Below are 20,944 nucleotides of genomic sequence, written 5' to 3' on the forward strand. Positions count from 1 at the left end.
CTTAGTGGGGATGTCTGCTTAGTGACATCAGTGCTTGTGACCGCCAGCTGTCTTCCATGACAATGTGTCTAGCAACCACATACTGTACAAGCTATGTCCAAAAAACAAAATGGTGTCAGACTAAGACATTAAAAAAAGCAACGTTCTTAAACACATTTCAAATACATTTTTAAAGAGCAGAATCAGAAACTGCAAATGTCAAAATCCATACTGCAAAAAAACGAAATTCCAAAAGAGGTACATAAATGAGGAAAAATTTAAAAGGAACCCAAATCCTGATACCATGGTTGAGAAGCTTGTGGAATGGTAGAACTGTACTGATGGCAATGACTTTAGCTCAGTTGCACATTTCACATGCATATACATAAGATGTAAGATCCTAATTCATAAAAGGCCACCAAAAATATTTTTGGATTATTTAAGGTGTATTGGAAATTACTGGACGTCTAGCTGATACAGGATTATGATCCCAGTGTAAAACCTCTCTTTTAATACCCTTAGGTACAAATTCTAAACCATGGTGGAATTCATTGGGAATAACCTCGTATTGCTGTGGATCCTTTACTAATTTAAACAAGTGATAGGTGAACCCCATCAATAGACAATAGGTCCTGTTTAACACTTAAACAATTCAGAGTCTCCTTTGACTGACATGGGGCCTGATACAACACCCCTCTCCCTCCCCAACTCAGTGAACCAATCTAAGCCACAGTCCTTCTTGTTATTACCTGAAAACCACAAGACAAGCCAATGGAATTTACCCGACAGACAATTATGTTGGAACAGGTAAGAGAAATAAGTGTTCTCTTTCCACTCTCCTCTTCCACACTCTGCATGGTGCTCCTTTTATGGCCGACTTCTCCACAAGAAAGTCCATAGACACCTTAACAGAACCTCCATATCAGAAAATAGCTTAATGAATAGACAACATTTTACACTTTATGGGGAAAGGAGGGGGATACTGTTAGAAAGGAAATGACCATGGGGTAGCTAAAAAGTGAATGAGAAGATCAGTATAGCCAGCTTGTTAAAGAATTGTTTTTATTTCAAGATTTGTAAGTGAACAGTAGACTTTTTGAGTTGCTACTACAGTGAACATGAAGAAGGTGAAGAGGTAAAGACCTCACAGTGTTGTACCTGTATTAAATAGTTATGCATAACCACTTTGGCAATGCATTTTGCTTTCGCTTTCCAAAATAACATACCCATGCAATTCATATTGCATTTCTTTCCAATTCAAAACATTTCCTGGGGTGAAGTTAAAGCTATTATAAACACCAACAATGTCACAAGGAGACAAGACATAATTCCACATGTGAACATCAGAAATCTGGCCAACAAATGACTGGTCACTGGCAAATCCACCACCAAAGTAGTCCTGATCTTGGCCTAGTAGAATGTTAATTTTTTCATTTAATTTGAACCCCTTGCTGATTCCTCTTCTTACAGTCCCCACACCATTGATCCACAGCTGGCCCAGGCCAGTGCTTGACTCCCATGTTGCACATATGTGGGTCCAGAGTGGAAGAACTTCTTTTGCTTGTGGTACCCAAATGTCAGCATAAGCAGTTGGTCCAACATGCAGTCTTACAATCCCTGGCTTTAGATTAAAGATGAGAAAAGCATTAAATTGTGTTGGTGTGGCCAGAGAAAAAAGGGAATTCCCACGGGATAAATCTGTGGCATATCTCAGACAGACTGTCACATTTTGAATGTCACCTTCCATGTTAGGTTTGAGTTTTACAAAAGCAGAAGAGGAGGTTGTTGGAAAGGTGAAGATCTTGCCGGAGAGATCTGCATAAACAGAGAACAACAAATTCTACTTACACATATACAGTTTAAGAGCTTTGTTAATGTTAAGTCTATTCAGGTTCTCTTTCATTTTGTTTATTGTTCTCAGACCATCTAGCAAGCTTTCTTAGGATGAAGAGTCTCCAACTACTTCCATTAACATTATTAGCTTTCGTTTCTTGTGATATCTACATCCTGGATCAGAGCACACTTACTTGGAAATTATTAGTTGCAAGAACTTGCATGGGCCACTCTTGGATATTGCTGCCCTAGTGCTTTTCCAGATGATGGTGAATAACCGCTTCATCTATACCCAATATTTTAGGAAGAGGACAACTAAGTAGGATAGCTTAGTGTTGGGTTTGAGTCCCAGCCTGGGAACTGTCTGGGAGGAGGTTGCTTATTCTTTTCTTGATTATACGAACCTTTCTTTTGGCACTCTAGTGTTCTGGTTTGATTTCTCATTCCAAATTGGAGTGAGTGGGTATGGTCCTGAGATAAACAGGAATTCTGTTCTGCCTTCTTCCCTGTGCCTCAGGGACAGACCTTGGGAGTCGTGTGAGCCTTTCATTAGATTAAGTGAGTTTAGTCAATTGATGGATGGAAAGATGAATGAATACTGACTTTCTTTATTTACATTCCCTGAGTCTACAAGTTTCTTTTTAAAACAGCTCCAGTCTTCACCATCTTATCCTGCAGAGGATTTGTGCTCATCCAATATGGGAACACAATTCCACCAATCAGCAGGAAAAACACATGATGCTCATTGGTTGCTGCTTCACTCTCCAACACTCACAGTCGAGAAAAATGCAGGAATTAAATTTAGTGTGTGCTTAGAAAATCAACGTAAAGGTTCTCCAGCACATTAAAATGCATGCATTTGTCAATGTGGGCACTTTTGTCAAGACATGTTTGTTGTGCCAATCATCAATCATTACCATCCACAAAGAAACATTCCACCATACATGTAAGTGTTGGAGGTATTATGGGTGGTGTCTGGACATGCTACATAACACTTATACCAACAAAGAGCCCTACACCAGGGGCCTCATGTATAACGCCGTGCGTAGAACTCACACTATAACATGGCGTAAGCACAAAAGCGGGATTGTGCGTACGCACAGAAAAATCCAGATGCAGGAATCTGTGCGCACGCATACTTTCACGTTCTTCTACTACATAAATCCCGATTTGCGTGAAAAGTAACGCACGTGCACGCGCCTTCTGTCCCGCCCCAACTCCTCCCAGAATTACGCCTCTTTGAATATGCAAATCAATATAAATAGCCTTCTGTGAAAAGACAATGGGAAAAGCACGGGAGAAAATATAAGAATTTCAGCGAATACCAAGTGGAGGCAAAGGAAAAACGTACTACTTGTTGGTTTAAACAGTGGTATAATCAACAAAAAGAAGCTGATCGAGTGACAGAGTGTCGGAGAAACTCGAAGGCTCAACTTCACAAAGTCGCACAGTGCCCGAAATAAAAAAGAAATCACATATCAAAGTCACCGTGAAAAAGTGAGTCGTAGCCCACCGTCTGAGTGTCATATGAAAGCTTATTAGGGTACAGACAAAAAAAAGGCACACAGGGAGAAAAAAGCACGAAATGTCAACTTTAATCTTGAAATTTCCACTTTAATCACGTAGTTTATTTTGCCATTAAAGTAGAACATCATAAACTTCATCTTAAAATCGTTTAATTTACTAGTTTCTCAAATCCCATTGTAACTAAAGTGGCATGTTAAATGCTTTGTTCTGTATTTGATCTTCTATGTGCTCTGTGTGTGAATCACTACCTGCTTTTTAAACGGGCTTTCTCTTTCTCCGACAGGACACATAATCCATTACATTCGTGATATTACAGCTCTGTGAATAATTAAAATACTGAGATGTACACGTGATATCTTTTTCATGATGATAGGAATGAAAGCATGTTATTAAACATGGGAACACGGTGGCGCAGTGCTTGTTCATGTCTCACGCAAGAGGCTTGCTGCGCCATGCGCGACCTTCAATGTAATAATTTATCACAGCAGTACTGTCTCTTTCAAACGTACTAACCTCCAATTCCTGTCCTTACTTTTCTTTCTCCAAAAACTCAATCGCCACACAATAAGCTATGTAATAGACGTGAAGCCATCTGTAAGCTTAGAACTTTGATTCTTCAAAACTTTTAAGGAACATTGAAATATCTTAGTAGTACGTGTTTAATTATTATATCCGTCTATCTTTCCAGTGTCGCGTCAGCACCAGCAAGAATACAGCGCAAGGCAGGAACAATTACTGAACTAGCTAGCGCTGCGGCACCGTGTCCTCACATGTTTAATTATTAACAATACAGATTATTTAAATGAAGTTAAAGTTTTATCTGTATAATATAATCAACATGTTTTGCTGCATTTCGTCTTAGAAATGAATACCGTCATCACATGTAAATACGCGCTTTATAAAGTGGCGCAGGTTGTGCAATATTATAACTGTAGTGCAAGTTTACAGTGGGGTAATTGTACTTATAAGTCCAAACAGTTCTACAAGGAGCACTTGATGGACTGATTTAGTGCGTTTAGAGTTCTTGGGATGAAACTGTTTCTAAACCGCAAAGTCCGTACAGGGACTAAAGCGTTTGCTGTGGCTCAGGCAGCATCTGCTTCATGCTGTGTACCGATAATTCTCTTTCCAATCAGCTGCTGCTGTGATTCCCCACTCAGATACAGTGATATAAATACTCCGAGTGGTGCAGTGAGAGTAATGTGGAAAAAGATGATCTGCTGTGGCAACCCTTAACGGGATCAGCTGAAAGAAGATGCAGGGAGAGTTACAACGCTAAAGCAGTTATGGTATTTGGAATACTATGGCTATTCCCTGGCCCATTATATTGCTACAGGTTAATTACAATCAGATGCATTACACTAATAAACAATATGCAGTTAATTTCAGTGTATTTATAAAGCCGCGCCAGGAATGTGGATTTAAGAAAGAAAGGGTGATCACACAGGTACAGTAGCACTGCTTTGACGCTGGGTGCCGCCAGTCTGCAAAACCGGGCGGATAAATTGCGTACGCCAAGGAATGAGTTACCGTGGAAATGTGCGTGGCTTTACGCCAAGTTTAGGTTTTATACATCGCGATTTGAGCGTGGAAAGGTTCGTACGCAACATTTCTGTGCGTACACACCGTTTATACATGAGGCCCCTGGTCACTATTCAAGGAGTGGATGTGGAGGGGCACACTGCTACAAGTACTTGGGGATCCATATCAATGATGGAATGAGCTGGTCTTTTAACACAGAGGAACTATAGAAGAAAGGGCAGAACAGGCTTTTTCCTTAGGAAACTGTGTTCCTTTAATGTGGGAAATGACATCACTCACATCTTCTACAACTCCTTGATGGCCAGTGGGATTTTCTATGCTGTGGTGTGCTAGGCAGGCATCATCACTTCAAGAGAGGCCCACCAAATCAACAAGCTAATTAAAAAGGCAGGCTCAGTTATGGGGGACACACTCTGGATCCCATGGAGGTCAAAGTGAAGGAGATATTTAATACAAAACTGATGACCATTATGAAAAATGCTGCATATTATCTCCCTTATAAAATTATGTTGAGACCTTTTAGCCAGTGAATTATTCAGCAGAAGTGTGTCAGGAAATGCTGCTGGGGGAACTTTATTAAAATGGCAATATGCCTTTATAAGGCCTCACTGTAACTGCGACTCCTCTTATCTCTTTGTACTACTGCAGTGAAATACCTGTTTAGTAAAACAGGTACAGGAGTACTATGGTAAGTTCATCTATTTCAGTCATGTCATTCATTTAGAAACCTCTGTTCCCCAGTTATGCTAGCCCGTATGTCCCTCCTTCTTTGTGTGTCTTGTTGCCTTTGCACATTGGACATTCCAGCCCTGTTGTGGACACCAGATGATAACATCACACCTTGCCAAAGGCATGCCCCATATATATATATATATATATATATATATATATATATATATATATAGAGAGAGAGAGAGAGAGAGAGAGAGAGAGAGAGAGAGAGAGAGAGAAGTTATAGGTCAGAAGTTCTCTTTTTTGTAATTTTTTTTTTAATTTTGTAAGTTGTTTATTATATTTCCCCACTTTGGACAAATAAAGTTCTGTCTATCTAACTATCTACAGTGCATCCGGAAAATATTCACAGCGCATCACTTTTTCTACATTTTGTTATATTACAGCCTTATTCCAAAATGGATTAAATTCATTTTTTTCCTCAGAATTCTGCACACAACACCCCATAATGACAACGTGAAAAAAGTTTATTTGAGGATTTTGCAAATTTATTAAAAATAAAAAAACTGAGAAATCCCATGTATAAGTATTCACAGCCTTTGCTCAATACTTTGTCGATGCCCCTTTGGCAGCAATTCCAGCCTCAAGTCTTTTTGACTATGATGCCACAAGCTTGGCACACCTGTCCTTGGCCAGTTTCGCCCATTCCTCTTTGCAGAACCTCTCAAGCTCCATCAGGTTGGATGGGAAGCGTCGGTGCACAGCCATTTTAAGATCTCTCCAGAGATGTTCAATCAGATTCAAGTCTGGGCTCTGGCTGGGCCACTCAAGGACATTCACAGAGTTGTCCTGAAGCCACTCCTTTGATATCTTGGCTGTGTGCTTAGGGTCGTTGTCCTGCTGAAAGATGAACCATCGCCCCAGTGTGAGGTCAAGAGCGCTCTGGAGTAGGTTTTCATCCAGGATGTCTCTGTACATTGCTGCAGTCATCTTTCCATTTATCCTGACTAGTCTCCCAGTCCCTGCTGCTGAAAAGCATCCCCACAGCATGATGCTGCCACCACCATGCTTCACTGTAGGGATGGTATTGGCCTGGTGATGAGCGATGTCTGGTTTCCTCCAAACGTGACGCCTGGCATTCACAACAAAGAGTTCAATCTTTGTCTCATCAGACCAGAGAATTTTCTTTCTCATGGTCTGAGAGTCTTTCAGGTGCCTTTTGGCAAACTCCAGGCGGGCTGCCATGTGCCTTTTACTAAGGAGTGGCTTCCGTCTGGCCACTCTACCATACAGGCCTGATTGGTGGATTGCTGCAGAGATGGTTGTCCTTCTGGAAGGTTCTCCTCTCTCCACAGAGGACCTCTGGAGCTCTGACAGAGTGACCATCGGGTTCTTGGTCACCTCCCTGACTAAGGCCCTTCTCCCCCGATCGCTCAGTTTAGATGGCCGGCCAGCTCTAGGAAGATTCCTGGTGGTTTCAAACTTCTTCCACTTACGGATGATGGAGGCCACTGTGCTCATTGGGACCTTCAAAGCAGCAGAAATTTTTCTGTAACCTTCCCCAGATTTGTGCCTCGAGACAATCCTGTCTCGGAAGTCTACAGACAATTCCTTTGACTTCATGCTTGGTTTGTGCTCTGACATGAACTGTCAACTGAATTTACCAGAGGTGGACTCCAATTAAGCTGCAGAAACATCTCAAGGATGATCAGGGGAAACAGGATGCACCTGAGCTCTATTTTGAGGTTCATGGCAAAGGCTGTGAATACTTGCGTACATGTGCTTTCTCAATTTTTTTATTTTTAATAAATTTGCAAAAACCTCAAACTTTTTTCACGTTGTCATTATGGGGTGTTGTGTGTAGAATTCTGAGGAAAAAAATGAATTTAATCCATTTTGGAATAAGGCTGTAACATAACAAAATGTGGAAAAAGTGATGCGCTATGAATACTTTCCGGATGCACTCTATCTATCTATCTATCTATCTATCTATCTATCTATCTATCTATCTATCTATCTATCTATCTATCTATCTATCTATCTATCTATCTATCTATCTATCTATCTTATAAAATGAATGTCATATCTGTAGAATCCAAATTTGAAAAAGTTATATACTAAATAATGTAGCACCTTTCATGTCTGTCTAACTAAGTATCACCTACCTATATTACAGTATATACTGTAATGTATTTTTCAGTATGTAAAATGGCTATGAAATATGTATGATATAATGCCTTTCTCATCTATCTATCTGTGATTATGAATCTGTGTGTTCCCAATGATGTTTGGTCTAAGCTCTTAAGCTATACGGTTACACCTTTTATTTGCTGATTCTACATTGCTTTAATATACCAAGAGAGACAGAGACAGCATAATGCTGCATCCATCACAAGACAGACCAGGGTCCCGGATTAGGACCCGAGTGCCGCCGTGCAACAGGTGACACTTCAGCACCACCCTTGAACAGTGTGAGTTTTTTCCGGTGGCTGGAGTGCCAATCCCACCACCAACCCCCAAGTTTTCCTTGCAAGTTGGAAGACCTGCTTGCAGGTGTGGACGCAGGTTAACGCCATACCCAGGATGGAGCAATTGCAGGTTAAGGGCCTAGCTCAAGGGCCCAATGAAGTGGAATCACTTCTGCCATTTTACAGGATTGCCAGCTCAGATCCCCAGCCTCAGAGCCACCACTCAGCCCATGATATACCAAAGATTAAAAAAAAAACACCAACAAAGATGTAAACAATCTGAACACAAGTTCCATAAAATGATATGGGATAATGTTTGAATATTTAATTGATCTAATATAAAAGATTACGAGGGTGACATGTGATGGACTGATGTGCCTTCCAGGATCGATGCAATGTTACACTGAAAGCTGATGTATTAGGCTCTGGTTTTATGTCACAAAATTGGTTCAGAAAACAGGTGGATCTTATGTATAAACCAATTTCCTTTTCACACTGATGTCTCAGTGAGGGATCATTAATCATTCATTTGATGTTTCATGATATGAGAGGCCCTGTATAAAATAGGTAGAAAGACAGATTTAATTTCTGTTACTGCCTTAAGTAATAACTCCTATTTCAGAAAAGTTTGGATGAACAGATATTGTATGTCTGCTGTCATATTTGTGGTATTTTGTTTACTGAAAATGATGGTGATGATAAAAAGGATGACACAGTTAATCTATTATCTTATCAAATATGATAAGTACCTGGTCCCATACTGGCTATAAGATCCCTGTTGTTGATATATTGGGGTACGATCAGCGGTGTTAAACACTGACCCTGGAATCATAGGGGATCTAACTAAATGTAAGAAGGCTGCTACCTTCTTTTGGGTGCCCATATTGTATTACAGGACCACCTAACAGCTGGTGAGACAACCTTAACACAGTTTAGGTATTAGCTAACTAAAGCAGCTTGATGGACTGAATGGCCTCCTAATTGTTTATGTTTATGCTGGTTTTCAGGGTGTAACTGGCCATTAAAACTGGACTCTCATTGGCCAAATCCTCCTTGTCGTCCTCATTTGTTTTACACTACTTGCACTGCGTGTAGCAATTAAGGAGAATACTGTATGCCATCAAATATATCATCACACTTGGATAGATGGATTCTCAGATGTTATGTTTTTCCCCTTTTAATTGGTCCTTTAAGTTTTCTAAATTAATTTCTAAAGACCTCTTAAACTCGGATTTCCATTAGGATTTTATTATTCCAAGTAAAAGAGGCTGCAAGTAGCATATGTGGACCTAATGTAGTGCAAATGTGTTACATCTCACCTTCTGCAGAACCTGCCGAGATGCCTAGAAGGAAGATGAAAAACAACAGCTGCTCCATGCTGCCAAGGTCAGATTGAAGGCAAAACCAGGATGTGTCTGCTAAAGATCAGTTTCAAGAGAAATGCTGTTGAAAATAAAAAAAAAAAAACAGTGAGGCAATAATCTGAAACAGAATGACATGTTCCTTCAGCTCTTACTGTATGTTCATTCTAAGGACTGGCTGCTAAGTCTTGCTTGATTGCTTTGCAAAGCACAAAATATCAAACAGTGTTCTGTTAATTATCACACTATTATTAATATCAAAGGCTCTCTGTCCAGGGCAGCACAGTGGCTCAGTGGTTAGGGCTGCTGCCTCAGAACTGAAGGGCGATGCCTCCTAAACTCAACTCGGTCACTGCTTATGTAGTGTTCACATGTTCTCCTACTACTTTTGGTGGGTTTCTTTCATTTCATTCTGCATCATAAAGAATGCCTGGTTGGTGAAAATGGGCCAGCATGTGTGCACTGCAGTGGACTGACATCCTACACAGAACTTTTTCTGATTCCATTTTAGAAAAAAAAAAAATCATCCCAGATGATCTCCTGGAGGTCAACATGGTATTCACAGGAGGTCAGAAGGAAGATCAGGGATCTTCCTCGTCAGGTTACATGACATAAAATGCATATAAAGGAGCATCCAAAGACATCTTCAGGAACAAAACTCCCCCCTTCTTCCATATCTTTCTGTCCTCTACATCTTGCTCTGTTACACCCATCACCTGCATGTCCTCTCTCACCCCATCCATAAACCTTCTCTTAGGCCTTCCTCTTTTCTTCTTCCCTGGCAGCTCTATCCTTAGCATCCTTCTCTCAATATACTCAACATCTCTCCTCTGCACATGTCCAAACCAACACAATCTCGCCTCTCTGACTTTGTCTCCCAGCCTTCCAACTTGAGCTGACCCTCTAATATCCTCATTACTAATCCTTTCCATCCTCGTCACACCCAATGCAAATCTTAGCATCGTTAACTCTGCCACCTCCAACTCTGTCTCCTGCTTTCTGGTCAATGCCACCGTCTCCAACCTATATAACATAGCTGGTCTCACTACTGTCCTGTAGACCTTCCCTTTCACTCTTGCTGATACCATCTGTCAAAAAATTATTCCTGACACTCTTCTCCACCCATTCCACCCTGCCTACATGCTCTTTTTCATCTCTCTTCCACAATCCCCATTACTCTGTACTGTTGATCCCAAGTATTTAAACTCATCCAACTTCGCCAACTCTACTCCCAGCATCCTCACCATTCCACTGACCTCCCTCTCATTCACACACATGTATTCTGTCTTGTTCCTACTGACCTTCATTCCTCTCCTCTCTAGAGCATATCTCCATCTCTCCAGGGTCTCCTCAATCTGCTCCCTACTCTCGCTACAGATCACAATGTCATCAGCAAACATCATAGTCCACGGGGACTTCAGTCTAATCTTGTCTGTCAACCTGTCCATCACCATTGCAAATAAGAAAGGGCTCAGAGCCAATCCCTGATGTAATCCCACCTCCACCTTGAATGCATCCGTCACCCCTACTGCAGACCTCAGCACTGCCACACTTCCCTCATACACATCCTGTACTTCTTTTAAAAGAAATAAGAGCTTGAATATTGAACTTTACATTATTTTAGACATTTGTCTATTTTTTTTCTGAGAAAAGGACACAGCACTACATACTGAGACAGAGACTTCCTTCCATTTGAATAGTTTGTGTAAATCTATACAGTGGATTCAGAAAGCATTCAGACCTCTTCATTTTCTACACATGTTCACACTTTTATAAGTTGTAGATTTCATTTTAAACAGTGTCACAGATGGCCAGGATCCTCACCCGGCTGGGACACCTCTTCTCTGGAAGGACTGGGGGAGCAAGCCTGGTCAGGGCATTACCTCCCCCGGTACGCTAGATGGCAGCCCTCCTGGGTGGTAGTGGCATCTCGGACTCTTTTAGGGCTTTATGGGAGATGGAGTTGGATACAGCCCTGTTGGGATCCGGAGGCGCCGCCATGGGGGTGCTGCAGCTGTTCCTGAACCCATGTGGGCGGTTCTCCCACCACATCCAGAAGTGCAGCCAGAAGTGGGGCAATGAGCACCTGGAGCACTTCCGGATGCCTTATATAAGGGGGTCAATGGACAGTACTCGGGGAGTCAGAGTCGGGAGGAGGGAGACGAAGCTTGCCGAGGAGGAGTGGAGGAGAAAGAAAAGAGAGAAGAAGAAAAAGGAAAAGTATTGTGGGTTGTTGTGCTTAGTGGGACTGTGTTGTGCCTGTGGGAAATGAGGAAGGCGTTTCCCACGAGGTGAAGATAAAATAAAATCACTTGTGTTTTTATAAGTGTGCCTCCTGTGTCTGTCTGTGTCAGGTTAAGCGCTGGTATAGTGCCATCTACTGTCACAACAGATAAATTTGCCCTTTTTGCCAGTCAATCTGTGCTCAATCTACATTCAATAACCCATAATGACAAAACAATTGTGGAATGCAAGATGTTCAGAATCACAAGGACTCTTCCTAGAATTGGCCATCTGGCCAAATTAAGCAACTTGATCAGGGAGGTGACCAAGAACCCAATGGTCACTCTAACTGAGCTTCAGAAGTCCTTTGCTGAGATGGTCATCCTTCTGACAGGTTCTCCCATCTCAGCAGCACTCCATCAATCAGGCCTTCATGGTATATTGGCTACGTCCTGCTTGGTGTTTGCCATATGGCATTTAAAGGACTCTGAGAGTGTGAGGAAAACAAATCCCTGGTCTGTTAAGATAAAAATTGGACTCCTTCAGTGGAATACCAGTCACTATGTCTACTGAAGACCAGGAGCTGCTCATTACATCCCTATGGTGAAGCATGGCGGCAGCATCTTGATATGGGGGTGTTCTTTGTGGAAGGGACAGAGATACTGCTCAGAATTAAGAGAAGGAGGCAGAAAGGAGGCCTTTGAAGGTCCTGCTCCAAAGTGCATGCAACCTCAGACTGGAACAACAGCTCACCTTTCAGGAGAACAATGACTCGAAGCATACAGCCATGACAATTCTGGAGTGACTTTGGGACAAATCTCTGACTGTTCTTGAGTGGCACTGGCAAAGCCCAGACTTAAACCCCATAGAGCAGAGTGGAGGGCCTGCAGATGGCAATTTAAAGACCGTTCCCATTCAGTCTAACGGCACTTGAGAGGATCTGCCAGGAAGAATGGGATAAACTGGCCAAATCCAAGTGTGTAAAGTTTGTAAAAAATTACCCACAGAGGCTTGAAGTTGTAATTACAGTAAATGGGGCTTCTACAAAGTACTGAATGAATGGACTATATAATGATATGAATGAGAGATTTCAGCTTTTGATTTTGTAAAAAATGTGCAAACCTTTCTGAAAACATGCCATCACTTTGTCATTATGGGTGGTCAGGTGTAGAGTGATGGGCAAGAATGGCAAATTTATTCAAGTAAAATTAAATATCCATAACAAAGTGTTCAGAAAGTGAAGGGGTCTTGTATCTACATACATATATATATAACATCAGGTAAAAGTACAATTCTCTTTTATTGTATGATGATCACGTGCACAAAGCACCCTCCACTCCACACTACTCATATAACTATCAATCACTATCACAAATACCAATCCTCCTCTCCCAGACCCTTAGCCACCCTACCTCCCAGCTCAGCTCAGTATTTGAGCTTTCCCAGAGTCCTTTATACACCCTGACCCGGAGGTGTTCCTGCCCAACAGTCCACAATTCCTTATTCCTTCCGGGTCAGGGTAAAACAGTCCTTATCTTCAACCTGGAAGTACGTCATCTCTCCTGCTCACGTAACCAGGACGTACTTCCAGGTTATAGGGCACATATGAGTCCACGGGCTTCCCAACAGCGACTCCCAGTGGTCCCCAAGGTATCCAGCAGGGCTGTGTATGAAAACTACATAGTCCATGAGGCCCTGCTGGAACTCGGGGCCCATCCATGCTGTTGGGAGCGCTCCTCCTGGCGGCCTGGGGGTGAGGGCCGGAATAGGAAGCCGGCAATCCACCACAATATATATATGTATATATATATAAGTATATATATATATATATATATTTATATATATATATATATAGTAGACCCCCGCGAAGTCATGGTTCAGGGTTCATGGACTCAGTAATTCACGGATTTTTCTTTAGAACCTAACTATTAATTGTTAGTGGAAAGCGCAAATATCCTCCGCAATTTTTTATGGCTTTTTCGTGGCAATACTGTGTTGTAGAGAGAACAGGATGCAACCGCTGAGGGAAACACAGTTTGGGATGGTGAAAGTAGCCAATCCGAGAGCGTTATTCATTTCTCCTTGCTGCTGATTGACTGCTGCCCTGTGACGTGTCTCCAGCTGAGTGTCCTCGTGTTTTCCATTTTGTTATTCTTAAACACACACGATGTTGTCGAATCGCCCTGCACCTTCTAAGGCTTCTGGCACTGAGCCTAAGCACCAGAAGAAGTTTAAAATACTCCAGGAGAAGGTTGAACTACTGGATTTGCTCCGGGAACCAAAAAGTTATGCTGCAGTAGCGCGCCACTATGGCATTAATGAAAGCACCGCACGCTACATAAAGAAGAACGAAGCAACGATCTGGAGTACCGTATCTGTAAGTTTCTGTAAGGAATTAAAATATCGTCAGGATGGAATCTGCCTTGGCATTGTGGATCACCGACTGCAGGGAGAAGAACATTCCCTTGGATAGTAACATCATCTGTGAGAAAGCACGGAAATTGTACCAGCAGTTCGCTACAGGAGACAATGTAGCAACTTCCCATCACAACATTCCTGAAACCTATAAAGAAAAGCCAGCACGAAACCCCACCAGAAGAAGACCCGTCCAAAGATACGACTCCTCCTGAAGCGCCTGAAGAAGAGGCGCCACCTGAGGAGTTTTAAATCCTCTGCATCGTACTCCACAGCTACTTCATCATCATCATCAATATCATTCATCATTGGTGAGTACATTTTACTGTATTTTAATTAAATGAAATTATTATGTATTTACTCTACTTATAACAAAGAAAACGCACTTGCATGAATTACAGTACGTATAGCGGTAACATCGGTATTTTACATTCTAACACCGTGGGAGACATAACAGTACAGTACTGTACAGTAGACGGGTTTACCTTTACATTCTGTTTTTAGGTAATGTATTAAGATATTAAGCTGAGTTTGCAACGAAATTAAAGTGCTTTTGGGGCATACTGTATTTAGGGTTTAAACTATAAAAACAGGCATTTAAAAGGCATTTTTTAACGACATCCAAAAGTCACGGTTCTTCACAATTCGCGGGTGCTCCAGGAACGTAACCCTGCGAATTTTGGGGGTGTACTGTACATTGTATATATTATGATGCTTTTGCTTTCTGGGGTTGTTTAGTTGCAAAGAAAACACACTTTTATCCAAACATAAGTCGAAAGATGTGGTATCAGCTGCATGTCAGCTGTCTTAACACGTAAGTCTCATATCTCATGGTAATAAATATCTTGTTTCTCTAATGCAAACTGCCTTTCCCTGGCTGGGGTGCTTCTGTTTTTCAGATGCAATTTGCAAAGCGTCGCTTCCCCACTCCAGGAGAGCAGCTCCAAAAAACACGCCTTCAAATGTTATCAAATCTGAGAAGACTGAATTGGAGTCAATTTTTGATTGAAGATTGAATTTTTTTTTCTTGTACCTGTCCAAATCTTTATTTCTGGAACTACAAGAATAAAGTGCACTTGTAAAACGGATTGCTTATTAATTTCATTCGTGCAGCTCAGAGCTCAAAATGTGACAATACAAATAAGCCCCAATGGCTTATAATAATAATAATAATACCCCTTAATTAAAGGATAATTGCCCATGTGTCTGTCTGTGTGTCCATCCAATTGCTGTGTCTCTATTATTCCAACAGATGGAGCATCACAAACATTTTTAGCAATAAAATGCATTGCATTTGTCATTCCAGTAAATGGTGAATCACAAACATTAACACGGCTTTTATGAATCCCTTACCAAATGGCACATAACAGAGACTTGTGCATTGCATTTGTCATTCCAACTGATGGCACATCAAAACAATAACACTACTTTTACGAATCCCATACCAAATGGCACATAACAGAGACATATGCATTACATGGTGCTCTGCAAACACTAATACTGAGGTCTTCGTTGATTAGCTAGATTTCAACCCATTGTAGATGGATACCACAGCTAATAATTTATATCTATTGAGATAAGGACAAGTCAGTGGAGGTGAGTAAATCTCATGTCTATCTCTGGAGTACTGTGTGCAGTTATGGTCTTCGACAACAGTACAGCTGCAAACTTGTTAAGAAAAAATGTTAAAAGCAGATTTTGAACAAACATTACAATTTTCATTCCCACACAGAAACATAGACACATGGAATAAAGTACTAATAATGTATTGTGGTAAACATTAAAACATGACCTGATGTTATTTTGGAGAAATTAGGTGAATAAGATTGACGGGCATATTGGGCTGAACAGTCTGTTGACTGTTGACTGACTATTAGAACAAGGACAAGTTAAAGTCCATCAAATCATGACAACTCAGCACTCATGTCTCATTGAAGTCTTGTAATGTTCTATGCCTTAGGTTACTGTCCAACATTTTGGAGGTTTTGGAGCAGGTTCTGTCACAGGCCATGCTATTGTCTCCCATTGACACTGAAGTCACTTTGGAAGGCCAAGAGAGACAGCTGGGTCAAAGTATGATCATCTTATCTGTCATCCATCCATCCATTATCCAACCTGCTGAATCCAAACACAGGGTCACGGGGGTCTGCTGGAGCCAATCCCAGCCAACACAGGGCACAAGGCAGGAACCAATCCTGGGCAGGGCGCCAACCCACCGCAGTCTTCTCTGTCACCAATAGTTAAATTGTAGTGACATTTAAAATTTACTATCAGAATAAAAGCCTTCCACTGGAGAATCCATAGTTAAGTCCATTATCTGAAAGAAAACACAAGCAATCACACCACTTTTGTGACCCTATTCTTTCATTTCAGACTTTTTGATTCATCTTACACCCCAAACGTATGCTGTTTTGTTAATTGGTATTTTTATTGCCTCTGCATGTTAGCGTTCCCTGTGGTAAACTGGCATGCTGCTGAAAGAGGCTCTGACTCCCAATGAACAATAATGCCTATAAAGAATGTACAGTATAGTTAAGACTTAAAAAAAAAAAACTGACTACGATTTTTTTTTTTCAAAAATATTTCCTCTAAGATCAATCGCACATTGAATTATTTTACATTTCATTGTTTCTCTTCCTTAGGGACTAAAATCTTTTAAAAACAAAGTAATTCAACTACATGAATTTGTGTTACATCTCTATTCAAATTTGAATTTCAAGTCTGAAAGTAAAGTTCAAGAATTCGCTTCTGGCTAAACTCCACATGTGACCACTAGGGGGAGCGCTTACATTACATTTACAGCTCTTCTGTTTTATTCAGAAGGCTTATGGCCTGAGTGATTCTTAAAGAAAAAGAAGAAGAATCATCTCATCATTCTGAGCCTCGCACTTAGTATGTTCGTGGCTGTTTAATGTCACATTGAGGACAGTTTTTGTTTTATAGGATGTTTTATTAGAAAATTGATGACTTGATAATCCATAACACAAACTAACGTGCATTTTTAACTATGGCGGAGTCAAACGAATCGCAGTAATTTTCACTGCAAAAGAGTGGGATGAGCCAGGACTTTAAGCATGACAGTCCTGTGTGGACATTATGACCTGTGTGTTACGAAGGTGTTGAATAATTAGACTTCACTTTTGACCTCATTGATTCTTTAGATGAAGTTCTTTATAGCAAGTGCAGTCGTCACAGGTTGTCCAGTAAAGATTGTCAGAAAGAGGAGATGTTCAAATAATTGTTTATTAAAATTCAAATCCATGCACTCATATCTTCAAAAGTTGTTTACCCCAGGGTTAGATAATGATGATTATAGAAATTATATTAATGTGTTTGTGTGTGTGTGGCTTCCTTTAACAATATCATATCATTTAGAACTACTATAATAAATGCAAATAATAATTACGAACTTGACTGAATTAAATACTGTATAATAATAATATAAAGAACATACTTTAATGAACACTATGATACTGTAGCAGATATAAAATGCGATTAGTACCTAAGACGTTATGCTCATGGCACTGTCATTAAACGGGCTTGAAAGCACTGACACGGTTTAGATAACATCACGATAGGCGCAATTCATGAACTGCAGTATTAAAGCGTAAGCCAGCGGTTCTCAATCTGTGGGGCGCGCCCCCCGAAGTAACAAAAAAGGGGGCGCGAATGTTGCCATATGTGGCGTAATTTCGCTATTCGTAGGGAATTTTTAAACTTGTAGCAGTGTATCGGCAGCAAAAAATATAGGAATCAATTTTATTAGGGTTTCAAAAAAAGTTAGGGGGGCGCGATTAAAACTGTTATGAAAACTCGGGTTGCAAATACTTAAAGGTTGAGAAAACGCTGGCGTAAGCATTACAAATAACGATACATTTAAAACTACAACTATCTGAACTACCTGTACATTGGGGTTTACCCCGGTGGACGAGAGGGTAGCCTCCCTTCGCCTTCGGGTGGGGGGACGGGTCCTAACTGTTGTTTGTGCATATGCACCGAACAGCAGTTCGGAGTACCCACCCTTTTTGGAGTCCCTGGAGGGGGTGCTAGAGGGCATACCTTCTGGGGACTCCCTCGTTCTGCTGGGAGATTTCAATGCTCACGTGGGCAATGACAGTGAGACCTGGAAGGGCGTGATTGGGAGGAATGGCCCCCCCGATCTGAACCCGAGCGGTGTTTTGTTATTGGACTTCTGTGCTCGTCACGGATTGTCCATAACGAACACCATGTTCAAGCATAGGGGTGTTCATATGTGCACTTGGCACCAGGACACCCTAGGCCTCAGTTCGATGATCGACTTTGTGGTCGTGTCGTCGGACTTGCGGCCACATGTCTTGGACACTCGGGTGAAGAGAGGGGCGGAGCTGTCAACTGATCACCACCTGGTGGTGAGTTGGCTTCGATGGTGGGGGAGGATGCCGGTCAGGCGTGGTAGGCCCAAACGTGTTATGAGGGTCTGCTGGGAACGTCTGGCAGAGCCCCCTGTCAGAAGTAGCTTCAACTCCCACCTCCGGCAGAACTTCGAGCATGTCCCGAGGGAGGTGGGGGACATTGACTTCGAATGGGCCATGTTCCGTGCCTCTATTGTTGAGGCAGCTGACCGGAGCTGTGGCCGTAAGGTGGTCGGTGCCTGTCGTGGCGGCAATCCCCGAACCCGCTGGTGGACACCGGCGGTGAAGGATGCCGTCAAGCTGAAGAAGGAGTCCTACAGGACCCTTTTGTCCTGTGGGACCCCGGAGGCAGCTGATAGGTACCGGCAGGCCAAGCGGAATGCGGCTTTGGTGGTTGCTGAGGCAAAAACTCGGGCGTGGGAGGAGTTTGGGGAGGCCATGGAGAACGACTTTCGGACGGCTTCGAGGAGATTCTGGTCCACCATCCGGCGTCTCAGGAAGGGGAAGCAGTGCAGTGTCAACACTGTATATGGTGGGGATGGTGCGCTGCTGACCTCGACTCGGGACGTTGTGGGTCGGTGGGGGGAATACTTTGAAGACCTCCTCAATCCCATTAACATGCCTTCCAATGAGGAAGCAGAGCCTGGGGACTCAGAGGTGGGCTCCCCCATCTCTGGGACTGAGGTCACCGAGGTGGTCAAAAAACTCCTTGGTGGCAGGGCCCCGGGGGTGGATGAGATACGCCCGGAGTTCCTCAAGGCTCTGGATGTTGTAGGACTGTCTTGGCTGACACGCCTCTGCAACATCGCATGGACATCAGGGACAGTGCCTCTGGATTGGCAGACCGGGGTGGTGGTCCCCCTCTTTAAGAAGGGGGATCGGAGGGTGTGTTCCAACTACAGAGGGATCACACTCCTCAGCCTCCCTGGAAAAGTCTATTCAGGGGTCCTGGAGAGGAGGGTCCGTCGGATAGTCGAGCCTCGGATTCAGGAGGAACAGTGTGGTTTTCGTCCTGGTCGCGGAACAGTGGACCAGCTCTATACCCTTAGCAGGGTCCTGGAGGGTGCATGGGAGTTTGCCCAACCAGTCTACATGTGTTTTGTGGACTTAGAAAAGGCATTCGACCGTGTCCCTCGGGGAATCCTGTGGGGGGTACTCCGAGAGTATGGGGTACCGGCCCCCCTGATAAGGGCTGTTCGGTCCCTGTACGATCGGTGCCAGAGCTTGGTCCGCATTGCCGGCAGTAAGTCGAACCCGTTTCCAGTGAGAGTTGGACTCCGCCAGGGCTGCCCTTTGTCACCGATTCTGTTCATAACTTTTATGGACAGAATTTCTAGGCGCAGCCAGGGTGTTGAGGGGGTCCGGTTTGGTGGGCTCAGGATTGGGTCACTGCTTTTTGCAGATGATGTTGTCCTGTTTGCTTCATCAGGCCGTGATCTTCAGCTCTCTCTGGATCGGTTCGCAGCCGAGTGTGAAGCGGCTGGGATGAGAATCAGCACCTCCAAATCCGAGACCATGGTCCTCAGCCGGAAAAGGGTGGAGTGCCCTCTCAGGGTTGGTAGCGAGATCCTGCCCCAAGTGGAGGAGTTCAAGTATCTCGGGGTCTTGTTCACGAGTGAGGGAAGAATGGAGCGTGAGATCGACAGGCGGATCGGTGCGGCATCCGCAGTAATGCGGGCATTGCATCGGTCTGTCGTGGTGAAAAAGGAGCTGAGCCGCAAGGCGAAGCTCTCAATTTACCAGTCGATCTATGTTCCTACCCTCACCTATGGTCATGAGCTATGGGTAGTGACCGAAAGAACGAGATCGCGAATACAAGCGGCTGAAATGAGTTTCCTCCGCAGGGTGTCTGGGCTTTCCCTTAAAGATAGGGTGAGAAGCTCAGTCATCCGGGAGGGGCTCAGAGTAGAGCCGCTGCTCCTCCGCATCGAGAGGAGTCAGATGAGGTGGCTCGGGCATCTGATCAGGATGCCTCCTGGACGCCTCCCTGGTGAGGTGTTCCGGGCACGTCCAACCGGGAGGAGGCCCCGGGGAAGACCCAGGACACGCTGGAGGGACTATGTCTCTCGACTGGCCTGGGAACGCCTTGGGATTCTCCTGGAAGAGCTAGAAGAAGTGGCCGGGGAGAGGGAAGTCTGGGCATCTCTGCTCAAGCTGCTGCCCCCGCGACCCGACCTCGGATAAGCGGGAGACAATGGATGGATGGATGGACTATCTGAACTATATATAATAAATGAAGCTGTTGTTCTGACATTTCAGCATACCTATCAGAATGGCATACTGTGGGCTAATGCGCATGCGCAGAATGTTAACACGCTTTGCGCATGCGCTAAACTTTGTTTTGCTCTTGTCTATCATTTCAGGATACCACCGACTAAAGGTAAGTAATTGCGCATTATTAGTACCATTTTTACTGTCCATTTGTTATATAGCTACAGTTTGAGAGCAGTTCACTCATAGAAAACGTAGTTGTACTGTTTGAAAGTGAAGTTTTATTATAGTTTTCTGAAGTTGTTTCTTGCAAGTTCAGCAA

The 20,944-nt window shown here is 43.0% G+C and overlaps 1 protein-coding gene across 1 annotated transcript in view; it reads right to left on the reverse strand.

Annotated features, from left to right (window-relative positions):
* Positions 1-1,024: 1,024 nt before the first annotated feature.
* LOC114668728 (serum amyloid P-component-like) overlaps positions 1,025-20,944 on the reverse strand; it is a 29,598-nt gene continuing 9,678 nt past the window's right edge. Inside the window, exons 2-3 of the mRNA XM_028824638.2 lie at positions 9,341-9,464; positions 1,025-1,794 (exon numbers count right to left, since the gene is read on the reverse strand). Of these exons, the coding sequence (XP_028680471.1) occupies positions 1,151-1,794; positions 9,341-9,398 (702 nt within the window). The 5' untranslated portion in view covers positions 9,399-9,464 and the 3' untranslated portion in view covers positions 1,025-1,150. The remainder of the gene's footprint in view (positions 1,795-9,340; positions 9,465-20,944) is intronic.

This window comes from Erpetoichthys calabaricus, chromosome 18, assembly GCF_900747795.2.
Source record: "Erpetoichthys calabaricus chromosome 18, fErpCal1.3, whole genome shotgun sequence".
In the NCBI taxonomy this organism is placed as follows: Eukaryota; Metazoa; Chordata; class Cladistia; order Polypteriformes; family Polypteridae; genus Erpetoichthys; species Erpetoichthys calabaricus.